Genomic DNA, 23,591 nt, shown 5'->3' on the forward strand with positions numbered 1-23,591 from the left:
AGGAGAAACCTTCAGAATTCTGCTTGTCTATTTTATTGAAGTAACTTTGAACTGTGGGGGTCAATTCATTGACTAGTAACCAAAAAAGAAAAGGACGGATGGTCAATGTTTATCTTTCTTCAATTAACAGTTTGTCACAGTATAGTGTATACCCGTTTATGAGTATATATGTAAGAGAAATAATTTTAATTAGTGGAGGTGATAAACATTACCATTAACATCTACCTGATGACTTTATATCCATACTCAGGTACCAAGAATCTAAATGTAACTGACTGTGACTAGTAATAATCAGATACATAGAGATTAAAGACACATGTGCAAAAATCTAAGCATTAGTAGCATTAAAACTGTACGAAACAGCATATTTTAAAATGAAATGGAGATCTTCTTTAAATGGTAAAAACTCATTCGATTCTATGTCTTACAGGGTTTATACTGAGTTCAATATTGTATAACTGTATTAATTCAACTCTGAACCTAAAAATTTACATCCCCTTTTGAAAGAGATGTATCCTTGCTCTGGAGTGTGTTACTATGTTAAAGCTGTAATGAAATGCTTTTTCTAACCATGTGGTTATTAAATAAAAACAAAACAAAACAAAACCAAAAAACATGTGCCTCCATACTTGGCATGTTACCCAACTTTTTAATACTGCCAAGTGAGGTATTTTGAGCCATGGTTCATTAAAGTTTAATTTCTCTTTTCTTCCTCTTAAGTTGTATGCTCATATAATACTGTTTACTCTGTAACAACCATCATCAGTGAAATCATTTTAGAATAAAAAGCTGAAAACATATGTTATGTATATTTACAAAAAAAATCCAAAGTGATAGTATGTTTTGTTACTCTTTTTGTTCTTAAAAACTCTCTGAAAGAAAATATATTCTTTGATGTTTAAAGCTTTACTTTTATTTACTTATGTTTATTTGTTGTTTTAAAACATTATCTAGATAATACTTTTCAAAATTATTGCGTACAGTTTGCCTATTTTATATATACTAATTTTTTATTCTGGATTCTGTGTGTTTACTTGTACTGAAAACTTTGTGGACAATGACAGCTTCTTCTGTAATGTGCAGGTTGAAACTAATGTGTTTATAACCTTTTTAGCCATATACACAGTCTTTTTGTACAGTTCACCGGCACCACTAACTTTATCATGTAGCTTTTATGAAGTGTCATTTAACTTCTATAGACGTCTTCCAAACTTGGAGTTATTAATGACATAAAAGAAAATGAAGATTTGTAAGGATGATCCATAGTCAGCATTTCCTAAAGTGGAGAACAGTTAAGTAAATTGATGCTAGGATTATTTGAAAAGGTAACTTTGGCTTTTGTCTTAAAAGTTAAAGCTTCTTGGGCAAATGAGATGGCTCAATGGGTAAAGGAGCTTGTCATACAGGCCTGATGACCCGATTTCAACCCTCAGATCCATGGTGGAAGGAGAGAACTCCCAAATGTTGTCCTCCAATCTCCACATGTGCAGATGACACACATGCCCAAACATACACACGTAACATACATGCATACACACTAATAATAATAATAATAATAATAATAATAATAACAATAGATAAAATTAAAAAATTGCTTTTGGTCTTCTTGAGACAGGGTCTCTCGGTATGCTGTGTAGACCAGGCTGGTCTTGAATACACGTTAAAAATTTATTATATTTAAAGCTTGGAAGTTTTCTAGTGTCCAGGCCCAATGAATAAATGCAATTGAAGTATTTGTACTTTTTATTTTTAATTATGATTTTTATTTTAATTTAGTGTTTATTGAGTATTTTTGGCAGATGCTACTTAATACTAGGGGCATAAGAATTGAACTTATTTCTGTGTGTGGACAGACAGAGAATAAATCAAATAATTATAGATCAAAAGGACATGACCATGTTGTGACACTAGTGACAAACTAGGTGGAAAAGGACAGCCTGTCGCAGGGTGTAGTAGAGGCTTCTCTGAGGAGGTGAAATTTAAGCTGAGGTGGAGGAAGAGGGTCAGCCACGGCAGGAGCAAGAAGGCTGCGACTATAGAGAGCCCAGTGGTGCAGGATGACTCTAGAGTAGATGAACCAGATCTTTGTGACCTCAGGTGAACAAAGTAACATGGGGTCTGAGAACTAGAAGGAAGGGTTTTGTTCATATTCTGTGGAGAAAGATTTATACTTACCTGTTGTAAAATTTTGTAAAGATTACGGACTACTGTGTAAAAAAATGCCTAAGCTTTATCTACATAGTACATGGTAATTAAAGGTACCAGACTGGTAGAACTAACGTTCTTGGATATTTAACAGACATACTTTGAGGCCTATATTAATTTGGTCAGAGGGACTTAAAGGACAGTTTTTTTTCCTTGCCCTCCAAGGTTGACTAAGTTCCAGGGTACTATGGAGCACCTCTCAAAATGTCCTGTAACTCTGCTGTCACCTGTCCTCTTAATCAAGGAGGCCGAGGAGACCCCACCAGATGGACTCGAACCAGTGTCCAGTCTACAAAAAGGAGGGTCAACTCAGAGGAAACATTTCCTCCATGCTTCCAAGTGAAGCCAGCCACGGTTGAGCAGGACCTTTGACTTATCTTCATATAGATGGAACTGGTAGAGGAAAGGAGCCAGGGGCTCCTCCTAAGCCCATGTGACCCCTGAGTACAGATCCTCAAACAGCCTTAAGAGTAAATATAAATTGGTTTATCTGGGCCAACTGCATGATCTTAAACACCCAAAAGGAAAGTATAACCAAAGATTAAAGGGATCAATATAATTCTTTAAGGGTCCGTTTGTATAACTAAAGGCTACATAACAAGAAACAATGCCAGACAGGAGATACTTTCCTTTGAGTTGTTGGCCAGGGTGGCCCAAGATACTCCCAGACAGTAACCCAGCATAGAACTGGGAAAATGAACAGCACACCCCAATCTTATCTAAAGGAATACTGACAACTGATTGCTACTAGATGAGGAAGAGCTGATCTTCCTAAAACAAGGAACTCTAGACAGGCTGACTAGACTCAGCAGATGGATAAGCACTGGAATGGCTTGGGGCACTGACAACACAGTGGACAGTAACAGGGATGACAGAGTTTATGGGCCCCAGTGGAGGGGGGGTCATGGGAGGGTGTCACTTGGGATGTGGGTGTATAGATGAATAAGATTGTTTGGGATGTTCTTTATGAAGTACACAGACAAAAACTCAATAAATAAAAAATGAGTTATATTTGAGGAAGAAGCATAAAAATTTGTTCCATGTTAATTAGTAGATGTGAAAAACATTACCATTGAAATCTACCTGATGACCATGCTCAGGTGCCAAGGAGCTCAGAAAGTAACTGACTGTGACTAGTAATAATCAGATATATGGAGATTAGAGACACATGTGCAAACATCTGAGTGTTGGTTGCATTAAAAATGAGTTTTTCTGTATGAAACAGTATATTTTAATAATGAAATGGAGATCTTTTTTAAAGGTTAAAACCATACTCAATTTTATGTCTTATAGGGTTTATACGGAGTACAACATTATATAACTGTATTAATTCAACTGTAAACCTAAAAATTTACAGCCGATTTTGAAAGCGATGCATCTTAGCTCTGGAAATTATTATTGAATATGTCAATGCCACTGTAATGAAATTAAAATAATTCAATTTTTTTTAAAAAAGTCCTATAGTACTGTAAACTGAGAAACATCTGAAAAAATGGATTCATCATCTTTGTTACACAGTAATTTACAAATTTCTAATTGAGAAGTATTCATCTACTAAATATTACTATCAATATGAATAACAATGAAAAGCCTGAAGTTTTAAGTATTTTGTAGATACTAGTCAAACGGCTATAAAGTAAGTTATTGAGCTTCTGGCTTCCATGTTGGAGGCAGGTTTGAAGGCACCTGACCGTGTTCTACAAAGTTCTCAGTAGTTGATCTTCCACTGAGTGGCATTCCCACCTTCCTCAGTGCTTTCCCGTAAGGTACTCCTTGCGTACGTAGGCACAGTGCTGTCATTTGCTCTGTGGCTGGCTTTCCCTGGCCACCTCATGTAGTCCTGTAGTGTGAGTCTTGTCTCGGTCTGGAAGCTAGGGCCATCCTTACTCATCAGTTAGTCCGCAGTACCTTTTTTTAATGTTTTCAAATTGTCTCTCATTTCTCTTCTGTCAGTTCCCTGACACTTTCATGATCTCTCTGAGGGCCAGGCTTGTCTCTGCGTGTGCCTGATTCCATTGTCCCCCTACATGTTACCTGTTGTGTTTCCAGCTCGCAGAATCCCTCTCTACATTCCCATCTGTCTTCCATCTCCTCTGCCCCATTCTTGCTCCTTGACCTCATCTGACTGGCAAGCACCATTGATATTCTTCAGGCTTCTTAGTTGATATCTGTTTTAACTTATTTTGGATCCTGGACAGTTATTTTAACAAACTTGAAAATGGATGCTGTCACTTTAGAATCTCATTTTGTTTTGCTAATCCCCAGCTTGGGTTCTCTCCAGGGCTCATTTCCTTGTTTCCCTGTCCACATCTAATCAGTTTTCCAGGCCTACAGCCCAGAGGACTCTGGTTATTTCTTGGGAACTTTCTACTTTACTTTGGAAGCATAGTCTTTTATACTCCCTGTTGAATGCATTCTTCCTACAATATAAGAAACCCTCCAAACATTTATGCCAGGTACATTGCCTGTTCAGCCACAGCCCTGTCACATTCGTGCTGAGCAGTTGGTGTCACCTCCTGCTTTGACAGCTGGTCTCTGCCATGCAGCCTGCTTCCTAACTCTCATTAACATTGGACTGTCCCTAATCCGTCCTGTGCTCTGGATGTATCTTCCTTTTCTGCCTCCTTTGCAATTTTGTTTTCCACCAGTTCCATTCTTCTACATCGGCCTTCCCCCTTTACCTACAGGCAGAAATCTGCTTTCTGACTCGTGTTCCTAGAGAATCTGCCGTTTCCAGTTTCCCCGTACTTCCTAAAGCTTGCCTCTCGTGTCTTGCTGTTTCGCCACCTTGCTTCTCTGTCTCTAGTTGTGCTTTTCCTCTGAGGCCCTCTCCCCCTACTCCTCTTGGGAGCATTTCTCACAGTTAAGGTTGTGACTTCTCTTGCTTCTCCTCTGCCACAGTCTTATAGCTTCCTGTGTACCGCTGTGCGGTGGCTTTCAGAGGAGAAAGCCCCAGCACAGACTAAAGTGTGCTGAATTTCTGGCATCCAGAAAATATGAACAAAACATGAATTTTGTAATTTTTTTTCTAGTTTTGTAATTACAAAGAAACCTATTAAGTAGAGCTTACTGGTAGACCATTATGTTTACAGCTAGCCTGGAGAGTTAGAAGGCATCCCCTTGGAAACAGTTTTCAATAGTTGTAATTATGGGCACAGACCAAGTGTCTGGTAGCTGCCTATCTCCTAGCAGGTCCTTAAGGAGTCTATGAGAAGGAAATTGAGTCCTGCCTTTAAACTTCTGGTCTGGGCATGTTGATGCAGTCTGGTGAGAGATGGCTGACAGGCTAGAGTGGAACCAGGTGTTAGAGCGAACGCAGTTCCAGCACTTGGGGGAGCTCTTCCTGAAGTCACCTAGCTCAGTGCCCTCCACCCGCCACAGCTGCAACCCTGTAGAATACCTTCTTAAAGGAAGGAATTGAGGCTCCCCTTCTTCTTCCTGCTCAGTAAAGATTTGGGGGCAGGTCTGGGTGACCATTGTGGAGTTTGGGTACAGGAATGGAAGCATCCTTCTGACACCAGGGTTACAGTGGCCAAAGCATTGGGGCCAACTGTGTGAGAACAAGAGTGAGGACCTGGAAGCCTGGACCCTAAGTGTAAGGATGTAGGGAATAGAGCTCCGCCCACTTGTTCAGATGGAGGCTGGGGGTGATGTACCTGAAGAGGATTTAAAGTGAGGTATTTAAACCTGTGTATATTGTACATATCAGATGTATGTGAATTTCTTTGATGCATTTTGCATGTTCAGAATGTTCCTATTATGTTACATGAAAAATTATTGTTCTTTTTTAAGAGAACTGATGTTAACTTATGAGTAATTTTGGTAAAATTTCAGGATGACAGAGAAATTCTTTTTAAAATGATTCAGAGAAAACCAAGAATTTGTCAGCCAGTAATTGTCAAACCATAGATAATATGGTTATTACCACCTATGCAATGTTTTAAAGCCAAAAGAAATTTTGGTAGGATTGAAAAAATATCTTCTGAAGGATTCTTTATAGATATTTTATATTTAAAAAGTTAAAATAATGCAGATATTTTTCTCTATTTGTTTTGTTTTTGTTCATAAAAATCATCAGATAGCATTGGATCTATGTCTAGGAATGACTTACTCTAAAGATTCAGTATTTATGTTTGTCTTGACTTGTTGACTAAGCAATAAGATACTTAGGCATTTCCAGTTAAATGTATTTGTAAATATATTTAGTTTAGCATGTGGTTTTGCAGCAAATATGCTAGCAATGCATATTTTTCTCAGGGTTTAAGGAATGACTTTTCATATTGTTGAAAAATCAGGTAAAAATAAAATTCATCTTATAATTCTAAATTAGTCGAATTATAATTTGATTTACATATTTATGATTTCTGTGTAGCATGTACACAGACACACAGACACACACACACACACACACAATTTCCTAAAGCACTTACACACATTGTATCTTACTCTCTGTGGTAGTTTGAATGAGAATGCCCCCAGTAGGCTCCAAGTATTTGAAGCCTTGGTCCCCAGTTTGTAGCACTCTTTGGGGAGGGTCATGAAACCTTTAGGGGTGTGGTCTTGCTGGAGGAAGCACATCACTACAGTGGGCTTTGAGAGTATATAACTTGCCAACTTTTAGTCTGGCTTGCTCTGCTTCCTGTGCTTGCTGAAGGTATGAGTGCATAGCTTTCTGCTCTGGCTCCCTCTGCCACCATGCCACCCTGCTGTGGTGAACTCTTGTCCCTCAAGAACCGTAAGCCAAATCAACGGTTCCTTTTAAAAATTGCCTTGGTCATGGTTTTATTACAGCAGCAGAAAAGTAGCTAGTGCACTCTTATTCTCTTGTCTTTTAAAATATTTTTCCCATCTAAAAGACATTGATTATTGGGAGAGTTGATTTTTTTCAGTGTCTCCAAGTTTGTGAATTTTTTTTTTCTCTCATTTTAATCACTAATGCTACGGTTCTCCTTTCTCTTCCTGTTGAGAAATTGTTCCCTTAGGGACTCCATGATTATCTAACACTCACCTGTCTAAAGAGGTTCAGTGATCTCAATCCTGTGATCACCAGTTCCTGAGAATTCATGACTAAGCAAGAAGTTATTATTTCTCTTATTGCTCATTTGGAGTTTTTTAAAGACAGGGTCTTATGTAGCCCATGCTTCAAATTTGTTGAGGATGATCTTGAACTTCTTTTTTTTTTTTTTTAAATAAGTAGAATTAATTTAGTGATGCATTTTATGTAGCATAATATGTACAAAATACTATTTCTCCATTTAACCAATATAAAAAATATTTTATTTTTTGTTTTCATAATTAAGTCAGTTGAGACTGGCCTTATGTTGTGGGTTCAATTTTCATATGAGGCTGGTGACTGTCTTTCTACACTACAGTTTTAGACATTTATCTTGGTTATGCTTTTTTTTCTTTGCAATGCTGGGGATTAAACCCAGGGTCTTGTGCACAGGGCAAGCACTTTGTCACTGATTCACATCCTCAGATTTGTATTTGTTAAACTTTAAATTGGTCCCATTTTTAAAAAAATCTTTTCTTCTTTGCCCATTTTGAACTTTTGTGTAAACAAATCACATTTGCCAATACAGAGGTATCACATAGTAACGTTTGAAACATTTAGAAAGAACTCTGCTGCTTGTCTTCTAGCATAACACTTGTTAAACAAAAAGGATTAACTTTGGTAAAAAGAAGAGTAACCACCAAATGACACATGAAGGTTCTGTGCATAATGAGAAAGTGTGTGAATTTTAATTCCTTCCTCTGAAGTTTACAGTTTAAACATCCTATTTTACTTTATTCCCAGTTGGACATTATCTATGATTTTGTTAAATCTTGAGAAAACACAGGAAAATGACTATAATTTGACTCCTTATTTCTCTTTTTAATTGAATTTTTGTGAATTTTATGCAATGTATTTTGATCATGTTTACTCCCCTCCCCTTACTCTCTTTGCCCAATTTTGTGCATGTGTGTGTACATATATATTATATAAAATATACATTCTACGGAGGCCATATTTCTCACCTTTAAATGAAACTGACTCTCCCCATCCCAGCAGCCATCCATTACCAATACTTCCTCAGGTAGGATTGGAGTTTCTTACCTACTTCCCCATGTCTGTACTAGGATTTTGTCTGGCTTGAACATATGTGTGACTTGTACATGCTGTCACCATTTCTGTGGATTCATATGCGAGTAACTGACCAGATGTCAGTAAAATTCTCTTTCCTTACAGTCCCCCCAAGCTCAGTGACAAAGTGCTTGCTTTCCTTACACCCCCATCTGGCTCTTACAATCTTTTTACCCCCTCTTCTCCAATGATCCCTGAGTCTTTGGAGGCAGAAGTTTGATATAGGTGTCCTATTCAGTGATAAACACTCTGCAGCCTCTTGTTCTCTGCACATTGGCCAGTTGTGGTTCTCTGTGTTAATCACCATTTGCTCCATAAGGAAGCTTCTCTGCTGAGAGTTGAGAGATGCATTAACCTGTGGGTATGACAATAAGTTGTTAGGAGTTAGTTTAATACTGTATCTATTTAGCAGAATAATAGTACTAGGTTCTATGTCCTGCAACCTATCTAACCTCAGGTCACGTATGGGCTCCATCCTATGAAGTGAGCTTTAAATCTAATTAGAGAGTGGCTCGTTACTTCAGTGCCATGAGGACTCCTTCTTTTGATGCTGTTAATGAGATCCTCCTAAAATACTGGCCATTGCTCCTGCTCTTGATAACCAGCCAGAACCTCAAGATAAGATCCTATTGCTGAAGACACTGCATATGTAAGCTCTAGAACAAACAAGGAAAACTCAAGCTAGTGCTGACTTCAGAGCCTCATCTCTGCTGGCTAGTGTTCATAGTGCTGGAAAGTGCTAGGCATGCTACATGAAGAGAAACATTTCTCACCAGCTTTACTCAGCTGTGAAACTTGCAAGCTATATCAACAACTGGCAAGGTAGGCGCACACGTGCAGTAGTGGCACAAATATTATGAGAGTAACTGACGTTGGACTTCTGGTTCTCTTACCTCCTGCTGGTAAACATTGATTGTCATGCCTGTTTATGCGGTGCCGGTGCTGGGACACTGGACTTCATGCATGTTGGGCAGTCTTCCAACTGAGCTACATCCTTGGCCCCATTTTGATGTTTACTACTGGTTTTCTGTCAATTTCATAACTAACTAGTATCAAGTTCAAACTTCACTGCTTGCATGATGGTTTGTGTTGTTTAACATGCCATGTACTAGTGACATCATTTTCCTGTTGTCCATGTTTTTGCCGTTTGATGAATGAATGAGAAATTACTAAATATAAATCTTACTCCTTTAAGTGAAGAACTTTGGAGTGTGCTGATTCTTCTTATAAAACCCTTGAGGGCATTGCATGTGTTTGCTTGTACAGATCAAGTATTTGAGAGCCCTGCCAATCATACTCCTCTACCCCTTGAGCTTCTTACATCACTTTGAATAAGTGACACCCTTCATACCACACTCTGATCATCTGGGCTCTAGTCTGTTCTGCACCTCACAGAATGCATCTTCAAGGGTCTGCAAGCTTGCTTTCTTTTTTGTGATAATAAGATGGCATCCAACATCACTTTATGAAAGACAGAGGGTTTGGTCATGAACAGTTTAAGATAGTCTGTATCTAGAATCAAGATACTCGTATTAATCATCTCTGTGTAAAATGAAGCTATGATGATTTTGGAGAACACTGAGGTGTATTAGGATTTTCCTTCCTTCAATTAAGTGTGACACTGTATACACTTTAATGCTCATGGCTGTTTTGTTCTTACCCCTTCTGTTGGTGCCTAGTCATATAGACCTATTTTCTCACTTTACCAACATTTCCTATATAGAGGACCTAACTGTTGGCAAAGCTAACCTCCCCTGTTCTCCCACTGCCCTGCTCTCTCCCCTGCCCTCAGCTGGTCAGCTATAAACCCAGTGTAATTGCTATACTAGATGGGAGGGACTGAGCTGTAGTTCTTTAATAAGTTTATGTATTTTATATTTGTCTTACATTTTAATTACTATCCTCACATTGATTTTTACTATGTTTTATTTGAGGTATAATTATAAATCTTTGTGGGGTACACTGTCATAATTCACTATATGTATGCAGCATGCAGTGATCAGACCAGCATAATTACTATCACTATTTTGCAAACTCCTCTCTTTTAGTTCTTCATTAAAATACGTAATGAATTATTGTGTTATAGTTTTCGTCATAGTTTGTGCTATTTCTATACACCTTTTATGTAACCGTGTCTAGTTATCTATTATCAAACACCTAACCCATTCTTAACCTCTGGTGACCATGTTGCATTGATTTTGTTTAAATAAGAATCAGAACTTCGTTCATCTCTTAAGTAATGTAAAAAGGATATCTATTAAAAGTTGCTTTGTATTATTAGCTATAGTTACATACTCTTATCCTCTATTTTGTGAGTCAGATGACTTTCATTTATGGTGGGTAGAACCCTCTAGTTCTTTTTAGCTTTAGTGCTGTCCCTTTCCCACAGAGAGAGCCCTTCTTTAGGTTTCTGATATTGTACTTGGCACACGTTTTAATACTTCTCTATGTATATTAGAATTCACAGTTTGGGGGCTGGAGAGATGACTCGGGTTAAGAGCACTGACTGCTCTTGCAAAGGACCTGGGTTCATTCTCAGCACCCATATGGCAGCTAACAACTGTCCTAACTCTAGTTCTAGGAGTTCCCAATGCCCTCTTCTGACCTCCCTGGGCATTGCATGACATGGGTGTACTTACACACATGTAGGCAATACACTCATACACATAAAATAAAAATAATAAATAAAATATATTTTTAAAAAATGAATTCGGGCCTGGAGAGATGGCTCAGTGGTTAAGAACACTGGTTGTTCTTGCAGAAGTCCTGGGTTTGAATCCCAGCACCCACATGGCAGCTAACAACTGTCCTAACTCCAGTTCCAAGGGATCCGACAGCCTCTTCTGTCTTCCGTGGGCATTGCATGACAGGGGTGCACTTACTTACACGCAGGCAATACACTCATACACATAAACTAAAAATAATAAATAAAATATTAAAAACAAACAAACAATAAAAAACAAATTCACAACGTCCTAGTCAGAATGAGAAAACATTGGCTGTGGAGCTAGCTGAAAGACTTGGGCTTCGAGTCTCAGTTCTGTTACCTGTTTTATGGCTATCAGCATATTATTACAAGCTATGTGTCTTCGTCCTCATTTCTGTCTTATAGAGTCAGCATTGCCTAGTAAGATTGTGTGAAGATTAAAACAACACAGGTTATGAGGCCAGTGTTCACTGGTAGGTGTTCAGTGGTTCCTTCCCTATTGAAAAGATTCGTCGGGTTGACCTACTTTTCCAAGTTAAGCAGTAGGACTTAATTGAAATTGTTGACTAAAAATAACCATTAACTTTAAAAATACTGTTATATAAGGTTTAATCAGTTTTCAGTATTGACTTATTCAGTTATTTTCTGTAATATCTAAGATTGTTTGTTTGTTCTCATACACTTAAAGCCCTAAGAAATCTCTTCCTTTTTTCAAAGAAACACAAACCACCCTTTTGACTGTATTATTTTCATGTTTCCACTTCACTGTTTCCTCAGCATTCATTATAGTATGTCTCCTTTGCAGTTTTTTCCTAATTCCTCCTCAGGAAAACTTAATGTGAAAGACAGTATCTGATTGTGCACTTTTTTTACTTGCACTTTGTATTTAAAAGAATAAAATCCTGTCATCCCTACCTTCTGTTTGCTGTCAATGAACTGTGTAACCCTTTGTTAGTCCCTTAAAGTTTGTAATTATCCTTTTCTTCCTCTGCAACATGGGAATACTGTTGTTCTTGTAAGGGTTAAATAAGAATCAGATGAAGTGGTTTGTGAAATACCTTCAGCATCCGGTAACTATTGATGTGCCATTACTATTACCATACTGTCCTAGTGACCATTTCCCCCACTCTGGTCATTTGTGCAGTTGACTTGAGTGTCCCTGCATGCCTGGCTGTTCTCTTCTTCCATTTTTACCACTGTTTGCCTGTCAGAGAAGCTTGAGATCTTCACAGTAAATGAATGCAAATAAAATTGTCTTCTGTGTATGTATGTATTTTGAAGAATTTACATATTACCTTAAAGCATAGGTTACTAAATGATTCTAAATTCTACTTTTAGATATTTGATTTAATGGATGCCAAAGCACGTGCTGATTGTATCAAAGAAATAGATCTCCTTAAGGTAAATAATGAACAATGTGCTATTGTTGGTATTTCTGAACATGTGGATAGAGTGATTGATCAAATATACTAAGTAAAACAATTGTTAAGACTTCCTCTATCATACACTGGTTTTAAGGAACATTGTGTCAGTTAAAGTGTGTATATATTGAAGAGTGCATTTAGTATTTTTGATTTAGATAAAATAATTTAATCATAATATTTGATGGAATCAGTTTTTTCAAAACAATAAGTAAATGATAAATGGGCATAAAATACTGACGACTTTTTTTTTTAATGGACCATTCCACATAGGCATTTTTAAAAAGTTAAGTAATATAAGTCATATTTGTCATCTCAAGATGTTCATATTGAGAACCTGTACTAACCCAAATGGTTCATGTTTTAAAATAGTATTTCTTTACATCTTTTTTGAAAATTTAGAAAAAGTGAATATAAATAAGCATGTCAGAAATTAACATTTTAGTTCTTTATCCACTTAAGTATTTGATTGATGCTCCAGTTACCTCTTCAATATTTTGTTGTTAGTGAAGTTCTTTCATGAAATGACTTATGATATATATTTTTAATCTTTAGATAAAACTTTGCATTTTCAGTCAGATGTAACGGTGACACTTGTGATATCAGCACTTGAGAAGCTAAGACAGGAGGGTCCTAGGCTATAAAGCCAGAACTTGTCTTTAAAAGAAAAGAGAAGTTTTGGTGTTTTATGCCATCTGTATTTGTTCCTAAAACATTAGTTTTATCCAAAAAGATAAGAATAATGTCAAAGCTATACTTTCCCACTCTTATGTTGGTAGTGGTTATAGTTATTTCTTAATATTTGAAGTAACTGGTTTAAATAAATGTGTTTAATAATCCTTTATTATAGAAACAGCCTCATTATGGATAGCATGGAAGAAAACTTCTGATACAAAGAAAATCATTAATAATCCATAAAAAATTATTTAAGAGAATATATGCCTTGTGTTGACTTGCTTAAAGACTGATATTTAAAAATTTTAAATTATTAATGTATACAGATTGCTGAGTGTATTTTTACATACTAAAATTTCTCTTTTGAATCAACTCACAGAGATTTACATATTTATATTATTTGATGTAAAAAAGTATTTAGATACAGTGGTGGATACTAATTTTCTTAAATTATTTTTATGTGTATGAGAATTTTGCCTGCTTGTATGTAAAAAAGCACCATATATGTGCAATGCCCCTGGAGGCCAGAAGAGAGATTCAGATCCCTTAGAACTGGAGTTTTGGATGGTTGTTAGCTGCCACATGGGTGTTGGGAATGAACCCGGGTTGTCTGTCTGTAAGAGCTAGTGCGCTTAACTACTGAGCCATCTTTCCAGCCCCCTAAATTGTAGTTTTGAGCTGAACAGACTTGTGCTAGGAATACCTCTAATTTTAAAGTAAGAGTTTAAAGAGATACTTTTACTGTTGTCATTTTTTATAATTTTTAGCAATTAATGATTCAGTTTTGCCATTCACTTACTGCATTTATATAAGTACTAAGCATAGCAGTACTTAAAATATTTTAAGTACATAATTTGCTATTTCTAATAAAAGTATTAAAATAAAATGTATTCATATCTAGTTTTACTTTTAATAATGTTTCAGAATTGACTACAGCAAAGAAAAATATGCTGTTAGTGTTAAGATTTCTATAATTTAAAAGCGAGTTGCAGTAGCTAAATTAAAATTATTAAATTATAAAACTATAAATGACTCTGGAATTTAAAATAAAATAATTTTGATTTCCACTTTTTTTTTCTCAGCAACTCAATCACCCAAATGTAATTAAATATTATGCATCATTCATTGAAGATAATGAACTAAACATAGTTTTGGAATTAGCAGATGCTGGTGACCTCTCCAGAATGATCAAGGTAAGAGGTTTTTAGTGTTACAGTTTTAGTACAGAGTTGTCTGTGCTGCATTAGCTGCTTCAAAGACTTTACCATATTTGGCATATGTGAGGTGATAAAGGTGACGGTGATTATGAAGCTGGCTTGCTTGAAGTTCACCCGTGTCACCTTAAATGTCCGAACACACAAGTCACTCTGGTAATAGGCCTAGAGACTTGTCTTCTGAAGTTAGATTTTTGTTTAGCTTGATTTCTCTGAGCACACCATCCATGGATTTTGTATCTTTCTACATCAGGGAAAGGGGGATAGAAAGAAATCCAAGGGCTGGGGAGATGGCTCAGTTGTTGAAGTGCTTGCCATACAAGTGTGAGGATCTGAGTTCCGGTCCCCAGAACTATGTAAAAAGTCGAGTACAGTATTGTGTGCCTATAATCTTAACTCTGGGGAGGTGGAGATAGAAGAATCCCTGGAATCCACTGGCCAGCTGGTCCAGCAGAAGTGGTAGACTCTAGGGAACTCACTATATTGAATAGGCTAGCCTCAAACTCACAAAGATCTGCCTGCCTCTGCCTCCGGAATGCTGGGACTAAAGGCATGTGCTACCACACCTGGATAAAGTGTTATTTTTATATGGGCTAGGTATCATCAGCTTGTGCATTAAATCTTTTGTTTCAGACACTGATCATTATTAAAAATCTATTACTATATGAAGAATTCTAGAGAATGTTACTTTACTTATGTTATCTTATTTAACCTTCACAACATTTTTGGGGAGTAAAGGACACTTTTTAGCGGATACATATCATTGCTGATGAAGAGCAAATTTGATGTTTTTGAAGTTAGGCCTATCTTATGCAATAATCCACGTGTTTTCCTTAATTGGCCCTTACGGATTTTTGTGTGGCAGGATTCCTTTGAATACCAGGTCAAAGCCCTTGACCTTCCAGTAAGAACCAGAGTTGCACAATTTACATATCATTAACAATCATTCACAGATTTTCTGATCAGCGTGTTCAGTGGTTGAGAGCTTGGCACTTGAGTGGGACTTCAGCATCAGTTGCAGTAGCACTCCTGTCATATAAATTCCTTATCTGTAAAATGAACAGTTTTCTAGAGAAATAGCACTGTAGAAAATGAAGATAAAAAGGGCTGGGGATCTAGGTTGTGACAGAGTGCTTGCCTACCATATTCAATTCCCAGTACAACGGGGGGGGACCAAAGTAAAGTCCAGGGAGAAGGGGGGGGGGGGTAGGGTAGGAGGGGGGAGAGGGGAGGGACGGATGGGATAGAGGGAGGATGCTGGGAACTGGCTCAAGCAGAACAAAGATTGAATCACTTTAATCAGTTACCTGATTTTCTCCTTTAGGGACTTCCCAACACTTGCTTAACCTGCCAGCTGCCGACAAAATATGTCTTTGCAGATTAACGAGTAATAAAACATTATAGTCCTACTTTCAAAATGAAATCAGGATGTCTTTTCTGTCTACCTCTAGTGGCTTCCACTAGGTGTTTAAAAAAAAACAGCTGCTTACCAAATGAAACATACAAAAGAAAACAAAATCCTTACAAAACTGTTCAATTGATGTAAATATCTTCCAACTTTTAGGTGTGGGAGTTAATTAACTATATAGTAGCATGATGGGAAAGGCTAAATCTTTGTCAAGTTAGATTTAGAACAGCAGAATTCTATGAGTAGTGATTCTGTAGAATGGTAGGTACTCCCTTGGAATACTTGGAAGGCTTCTAACTGAAATTTGAAGTGTGTATAATGTAAAGGACTGTTTCATGGGAAAATATTTTAGGGGGTATCAGCTGATTCCTGATAAATTGCAAGCTTCCATAGGAACTTAATGTACTTCAGTGAAATATCAAAGTTTCTGTTCCTTGAAGAACCTGTAATGTTATTCCTTCCTTTGTCTCTGGTGAGCTTTGCTGTGTCAGCTTTTGAGTGATGCTCTTCTTTCCTGTAGGTTCCGTCAGGTTTTGCTTGGTTGTTCCTAGTGAGGTTTCCTAGGCCCTTTGCATTCTACATCTAAAACTTGAAATCATGGTGTCAGACCTGTTGGTCTTGTACCAATCTTTGGCATAACTGCCTTAACAAAGTTTGACGTGACTCAGATGGTTTCACAATAGAACGCTTTGGATCTTGGGTGTGTGAGTGTGCCTGTGCGTGTGTGTGCATGTGTGTGTGTGTGTGTGTGTGTGTGTGTGTGTTTTATAGTATGTTATTTTAGATCTGACCCAAATAGCTAAGTTGTATTGAAAGGGAATAATGTAATAACTTACGAAGATCTGACCTGAAAAATCTCTCCTGGTTCTTTTTCGAGTAGAATTTTAGTATGGATGATGCATCTTAGTAGTGTACATACTTATGGCATTTTTAATATATGATTTAAGTTTTGTGTTTTATTTACTCTCGTAACTGTAAAACAAAAGGCTTGCTTGTCTTGGATTTGTTTTTTTGAGGGTGAATGGTCCTTTGCCTTCTTCACTCTTTCATTTTCCAGAGGTAACCACTAATTCTACATGCATACACCCTTCACAACTTTTTTTTCTATCATTACACACATTTAAATACAAAGATAGGACAGTATGTATGCAATCTCTCAGACACATCACAGTGTAACTGTTACTTTATTAAGGATGAGAAAGCTCAAGTACAAAGCCTTGACTATGTCATTACAACTCTATACCTAGTCTGTTTTCTATTTCAGTTGCATAAATTCATGTAATAATATTTTTGAGTAACATTATTCTCTCAAGTTGTTATGGCATTTTATAATTTTTTTTACAAAAGCAAAAACCAGTTCTATTTATCTTTATTGGACATTTAGTACGTGCCAAGTACATATATAATCTATGTTGCCTTGGAACTCTATGTCTACCCAAGAAGACTATTTATTATTTATTTATTTATTTATTCATTTATTTTTGACTAGGTCTCCCTAGTCCCAGCCCACCTGGAGCTCACTACATTGACCAGGCTGGGCTCAGTCTCCCAGAGATTTGCCTGCTTCTGCCTCCTCCTGGGGCTGGAATTAAAGGTATGCATCACATCTGGCAAGGAGGCAGTTATTTAAATAATACTGAGAAAACTCTGTAACTTCTGTTGTAATAGTGCATATAGAGGAGACGGGTTACAGTGGTGCTTTTACAGTACAGCTAAAATAGCCCTAGGAACCTCATACCACAAAAGGCATCTAAGTAGTGGTGCTGCATGACCTTGAATTAGTTACTTCATCTGAAGTGATTGCACTACAGCTGCCACATCTCTAAACTGGGTTAATAATACATGTCACATAATGTTATTATGAGAATACATTGCTCTCTCTCTCTCTCTCTCTCTCTCTCTCTCTCTCTCTCTGTGTGTGTGTTTGTATGTGTGTGTGTGTATGTGTGGTACGTGGGTGCTGCAGTTTGAACCCAGGTCTTCTACAAGAACAGTCGGTACTCTTAACCACTGAGCCATCTCTCCAACCCCTCTAGGCCCATCTTAAATCCTCCTAGTGACACATGTCTGTTTGCTGCTTACCTTCTGGACATTCTCATTCTTCTTAACTGAGTCATTTATTCACTGTTGTTTTGTTTTATTTTTTTTTACAGGGTCTCATGTAGCCCAGACTGGCCTCCAACTCATTATGTAGTGGAAACTGAACTCTTGATCTTCCTGCTTCCACCTCCGTGGTACCAGGATTACATGTGTGAGCTCTCCTCTCCCCCTGGGTGGGGCATCTATCTTACTCCCCTGTTTTAAGCTTCAAGCCTGGCTTTAGTGTGTTTTACACCTACTTTTTGGTTGATCCCAATGTTGCCTGTGGGTTCAGTCATTCTCTGTTTTCTTATTGACTCTCAGTATTTGTGTTTAGCATGGAACTCTTTAAAATTTTGACAGTGTGTCTGTAAATAAGTTCATGATCTTACAAACTGCCCCTGTTTGTGTTTCCTGGGCAGCTCAGCTTGTGTGCATGCTAGGGAGCAGGTCTCTTTGACACCTCTCTCTAACCCATTTTCAATTTGTCAGGATGGTCTGATCTTTCTTTTCCTCTTCAATGTCTTCCGGGTTTCTCTACCTGGTTCCATTTCCATTTCTCTTCCTACACTTTAAAATAAATCATATCTTCTACAGAGAAAGCTTTTTAAATAATCTCCCAGCACCTAGCACCATTCCTCAAATCTGATTTCTCCCTCAGTCCTTAGGAGGCAGGGAGGTGGGCAGGAAAAGGAAAAACCTTTCCTTTCACTCTGACCCTTTGAGGGTTTCTCAGTGAGGGTAAAGAGTGAAGTGTTTGGCAGTGATACAAGATACAAACTTCTGGAGGGAGGAATCTGCATTCCATGTCCTTAGAACATTGCCTGGACCAGGTGGTTGTTCCGCAGATACCTGCTATAGATCTGACTTCTGCTTGCCCCATGTTCTCTGCACATGGACTATTCAGTTCTTTGAATATAGCTTGTGGGGTTTTTTTGTTGTCTTTGGAGTCATTTATGCAGTTCCTTCTGCCCATGATGCCCCTCTCCATTCTTGGTCCAGTTTGAGTCTCTTTATCCTTGACTTCTTTACTTAGCTATCAGTTAATCTTGGTTCTATGTATGAATGTCTTTGGGCATATCCCTCTATTCCCTTGGTGTACCATTCTTTCACACATTTAACATTGTTATCCTGTAGTCCGTTTGCCTTATTTAGACTTAGAGCTCTTGAACACAGGGACTGTGTCCACTTTCTTTACCAGGCTGTCCTCTTTTTCTAGGGAAGTGCCTGGCTTACAGTAGGCTTGTTTTGTTGATATCTCCGTTTGCCTTATTTAGACTTAGAGCTCTTCTTTACCAGGCTGTCCTCTTTTTCTAGGGAAGTGCCTGGCTTACAGTAGGAACTCTCTATGTATGTGGTGTCTAAAACTTGCTCCATTTGCCTTGGTTACACTTCCCTATTCCAAGGACCAGTATGTGACATTGGTAACAGTGTCCTGCTCCTTTTTATCCTGGTCTCATCCAGACTCGCTCCTACAGTGAGTAGTGTGCCTCAGTGAGAAAAGACTGTTCCCGTACAGTAGATACGGGAAGGGTTATTTGGGATGGAGGGCATTAAAACTCTAAAATTGTTTTCTGAAAACCCTGATTTCATAAGCCATGCTTTGTAATGGAGACTAAATGAGGATTAGAACATAGAAGATTCTTTTGGAAGGAGCACGATAGTGACTTAACACTTTAGAAAGGAAAGAAGCAGAGACTTGAGTTGCGTGAGATGTTATAAATCATCACGCATCACAACAGTTATTTCAGTCTCTTGAGGCTTCAGCCTAATTGGGATAGAAAAGGAAATATAGCTCCTGGTTTGTATTCCAGAAGTGAACCTCTGCATAGCATTGCATCAAAGATTCTTACATGTAAATAATTAATTGGTTTAGAGCAGACTGACAAATATAATTAAGCAATTTATAGTTGAAATACTCAGTATTTCTCTAATTAGTGACAAAGGAGTACCTGAGGCTGTGGTCAGATGAAATACTTCCCAGATGAGTTTTAGGATAAAAGGAAATCTGGGATTTTTCATCATAGATTTCTTCATTAACGGTAATCAGAATTCCAAAATAAAATAATCTTAGAAAACAGTTTGCTTTCAGTTAAGTTGTACTGTTTGCTATGTATTTTCTTCATTTTGGGCAAAATGGGGCTTTGCGTGCTCCACCTTGTAGAGAGCCGTGTTCTGCTCATCTCAGGCTGGATTGTCAAGGAATGTGGTAATTCAGACTCAGGGAGAGGGAGTGAGACTGATCGAGAGATGCAAACAAGAATTGTTTATTTCAGTTTGTCAGTAATGTTACTAAAATGTGCTTCAGAGTTTCATAACCCTTTTTGCAAAGCATACTTCATTCATTAAACTCTTCTAAGTAATAATAATAATTTCCAATATATAAGAAAGCCAAGTTGATACAAATAGAAAAAGTGTAGGTATATATGTTTATATTTAAAAACACCTACATTTTGCTAGACTGTCTAAAGCAAAATATAACCTTATGTAAATAACTCAGAAATTTGCCAAAAAAATGTCTAACCATACTACAATGACTAAGAATGAGGCAAATATTGTTTTAATAAATGTTTTTAGTGAAATATGCAATAGACATAATTCAAATGAGTATCTTTTTTGGACTGGAGTGTGGCACTATTCCAAGTAATTAAGAGTCTTTTGTTTCTAATGTATTTGGACACAGACTGTCTTCTCAGATTGTTCACTTGTGCTTCTGCACTGTTAACGATTTGTGTGTCTTTCCCTTTAACATGTAGGAATCTAAGAATGTTTTCTTTCTACAGGTATAAAATTAATTTTATATATTGCTTTTAAAATGTTTAGAAATATGCTTTATTGCCACATAGCAAATAACCATAAATTTGTCAGGGTAAAAATATGTATTTATTATTCCCAATGTCTGTGGGTCAGGAGGCCAGGAACTACTTAGTCTTAGAAAATTAAAGTCAAGGTGAGAACTGCAAACACACTGAGGTTCAGAGTCTTCTTCCAACTTCTGATGGTAAGAAGAATATAGTTCCTGGTAGCTGGATGACTAAAGTCACTGCTGTTACCTGGGGGCATACTTAGTAGTATATAGACTCTGCTTTTCCTTGTCACATGACCCTTTCCTTAGTCTACGCCATCAGAAGAGTCTCTGTGGTGTTGAGTCTCTGGCTTCTCAGAAGGACCCACCTGATTTTGTCAGACTTGCACAGGATAATGTCCCTTTTGATTAACTCAAAGTCCACTGAATAGGGAACTTAATTACATCTGCAATGTCTTTTCTGCCATATAGTACAATATAGCCTGGGAATATAATTCCTTTTCTTCCTTCAGGTTTTTCTGTGGTTTTTAAAAAATAATATTTTGATTGATTTTTTTTTTGAAAATTTCATACATCTGTACAATATATTTTGGTCCTGCCCCCACCCCCCACCCCCAACTACCTCCAGTTCCCCCTGGGACCCACCAACCTATCTCCCTTCTGACTTCATGTCCCTTTTTGTTTTTGGTTTTTTTGAGACAGGGTCTCCCTGTAGCCCCAGCTGTCCTGGAACTCGCTATGTAAACCAGGCTGGCCTTGAACTCACAGAGATCTGCCTCCCGAGTGCTGGGATTAAAGGCGTGCACCACCACGCCAGGTCCCTTTTAATAATAATAACAACAATAATTTTACAAAAATCACTAATAATATATTATGACTATTATTAGCTTCCTGAGTCCAATTAGTTCTGATCATGTGCAGATGGATGTGGGGCTGTTTGCTAAAGCATGGGCAACCAACCAGTGGCCACAGTATCTCTCTAAATAGCCCAGGCTGACCTCAAAAACTCACTATCCTGCCTCTGCTTCCCAAATGCTTGGATTCCAGACACCACCATGCCCACCTTATGGGTAGTGTTTCATAACATTCACATACCTGGCTCATAGTCAAAAGGAGAGAATTTTGCCCCCGGTGTAGGTATTAAGGGACTGAAGTGCATCTTATAATTCTACTTACTACGAACTTTGATAAATTAACCAGAATTTGGCAGTGTTTTGAGGTAATTATTATCTTAAAATGTTAGAACTTAGAAATCTTGTTTATCTCCTTAGCTGTTTTATATTGAAAACGTCTTTTATTTTACTTATCTGATGTAAAGGCTATATTAGAAATGAAATCATTTTGAAATATCTTTTACACTCTTGACCTTTGCATCCTTAAAGCAGTGAAGACTCCCCAGTGGTACTGTCTATCTTTGATCGCTCTAATATATTGCTCACCTACTCTTCTCATTTCAGCCCCTTGCTGAGTATATGGCCCATGTCCAACAACTGACACTTGCCTATGATCCCAAATGTGATCTTGTAATAAATGTATACACCTGTGTGTATGTCCATCTAAATTAGTTCATTGTTAGAGGAGTATTACACGTGTAATATTAGGTGGACTTTCTATGACACTTATATATTTCATGGTGAAGCAGTATAGAACTTGCAGATTTTTGTAGGTTGAAAATCATATTCCATAAAGACTTATATAGTCCGTGGGCATAACTAAAAGGTTATATATAAAATCTGAACTGTGTTTACATGGGAAAAATAAGAAGATAATTAATTTTCAGAGCTTTCATGGTTCCTTAGGTTTGAAGAGATTTAGTAACACTGACCCTGAGCTGCCTTAGGCACTTGTTAGCCCATGAGCAGGAATTCTGGTAGCTATGAACAGCTCAGTGGCAGCACAGAGGTACTGATCCATTATGTGTAAATTCTCGTTTTCCCTTATTTAGATTTCTGTTGACTTATTGTATCATTATTGTCCTACTGTGTTTTCTTTGTCCACACAGGGGAAAAAAAAACAAACATCTTTTTATCTTACTGTTGTCTTCTAACATAACAAAGAGGCAGATTTTAACTTTAAAAAAATTATATTGAGAATTTCATACATGCATATAAGGTGTTTTGATCAAATCAACACCCACTTCCTCCCCCCCAACTCCTCTCATATCTCCCCATCACTTTTTTCTGACAACTTCATGTATTCTTCCTTCTTTCCTCCCTCCCTCCCTTCTTTTCTTTTCTTTTCTTTTCTTTTCTTTTCTTTTCTTTTCTTTTCTTCTTCTTTCTTTGGTTTTTTGTTACTCTAACATTTTCCCCTCTGAAAAGTAACCCTAAAAGGTACCTAAAAGGGTAAAAAAAGACCCCAAAGAAAAGTAGCAGGTCTCTTGGCTAAAAGTCAAAATGTCCTTGGGCCTCTTAGCAACATACTCTGTTCCAGAGGCAGATATTTTTATTTATCTTTGTGAACTTCTGTGTCATCCTGAAGATTAACTTTCTACTTTTAACTTTTTTAACTTTTTAAATTTTAAATAAATTATCTGGAGTTGGGTTTTACATAGTTCAGGCTGGCCTCAAACTTGCTGTGATCAGACATGACCTTGAAATCCAAATCCTCCTGCCTCTACTTCCCAAGTCCTGAGATTATAGGTGTGTACCATCCTGCCTGACTTCTTTACAATCTCACTTTATCTATAGTGCTCTGATGTAGTAAAGACAACCTTGGAAGTGTTTGGGAGCATTGGCTCGCCTAATTTAATACCAGGAGATTCTCCTAAGAGTTACTCACATACCAGCAGTGCAGGGATAGTTCTTTGTAGGAATTCTATTTTTAAATTTTTTTAAATTATTTATTTAATAACCACATACTTAGAAGAAGCATTTCATTACAACAGCATTGACATATTCAATAACAATTTTCTGAGCTAAGATGCATCTCTTTCAAAATTGGCTGTAAATT

General features: G+C 37.4%; 1 protein-coding gene across 1 annotated transcript in view; it reads left to right on the plus strand.

Moving 5' to 3' along the window:
- The window catches only part of Nek7 (NIMA related kinase 7), a 149,566-nt gene that overhangs the window by 82,800 nt on the left and 43,175 nt on the right, over window positions 1–23,591 (plus strand). Inside the window, exons 4-5 of the mRNA XM_008830256.3 lie at window positions 12,375–12,437; window positions 14,215–14,325. Coding sequence (XP_008828478.1) covers window positions 12,375–12,437; window positions 14,215–14,325 — 174 coding nt within the window. The remainder of the gene's footprint in view (window positions 1–12,374; window positions 12,438–14,214; window positions 14,326–23,591) is intronic.

The sequence above is a fragment of the Nannospalax galili genome, unplaced genomic scaffold, assembly GCF_000622305.1.
Source record: "Nannospalax galili isolate Female #2095 unplaced genomic scaffold, S.galili_v1.0 scaffold113, whole genome shotgun sequence".
Taxonomy (NCBI): Eukaryota; Metazoa; Chordata; class Mammalia; order Rodentia; family Spalacidae; genus Nannospalax; species Nannospalax galili.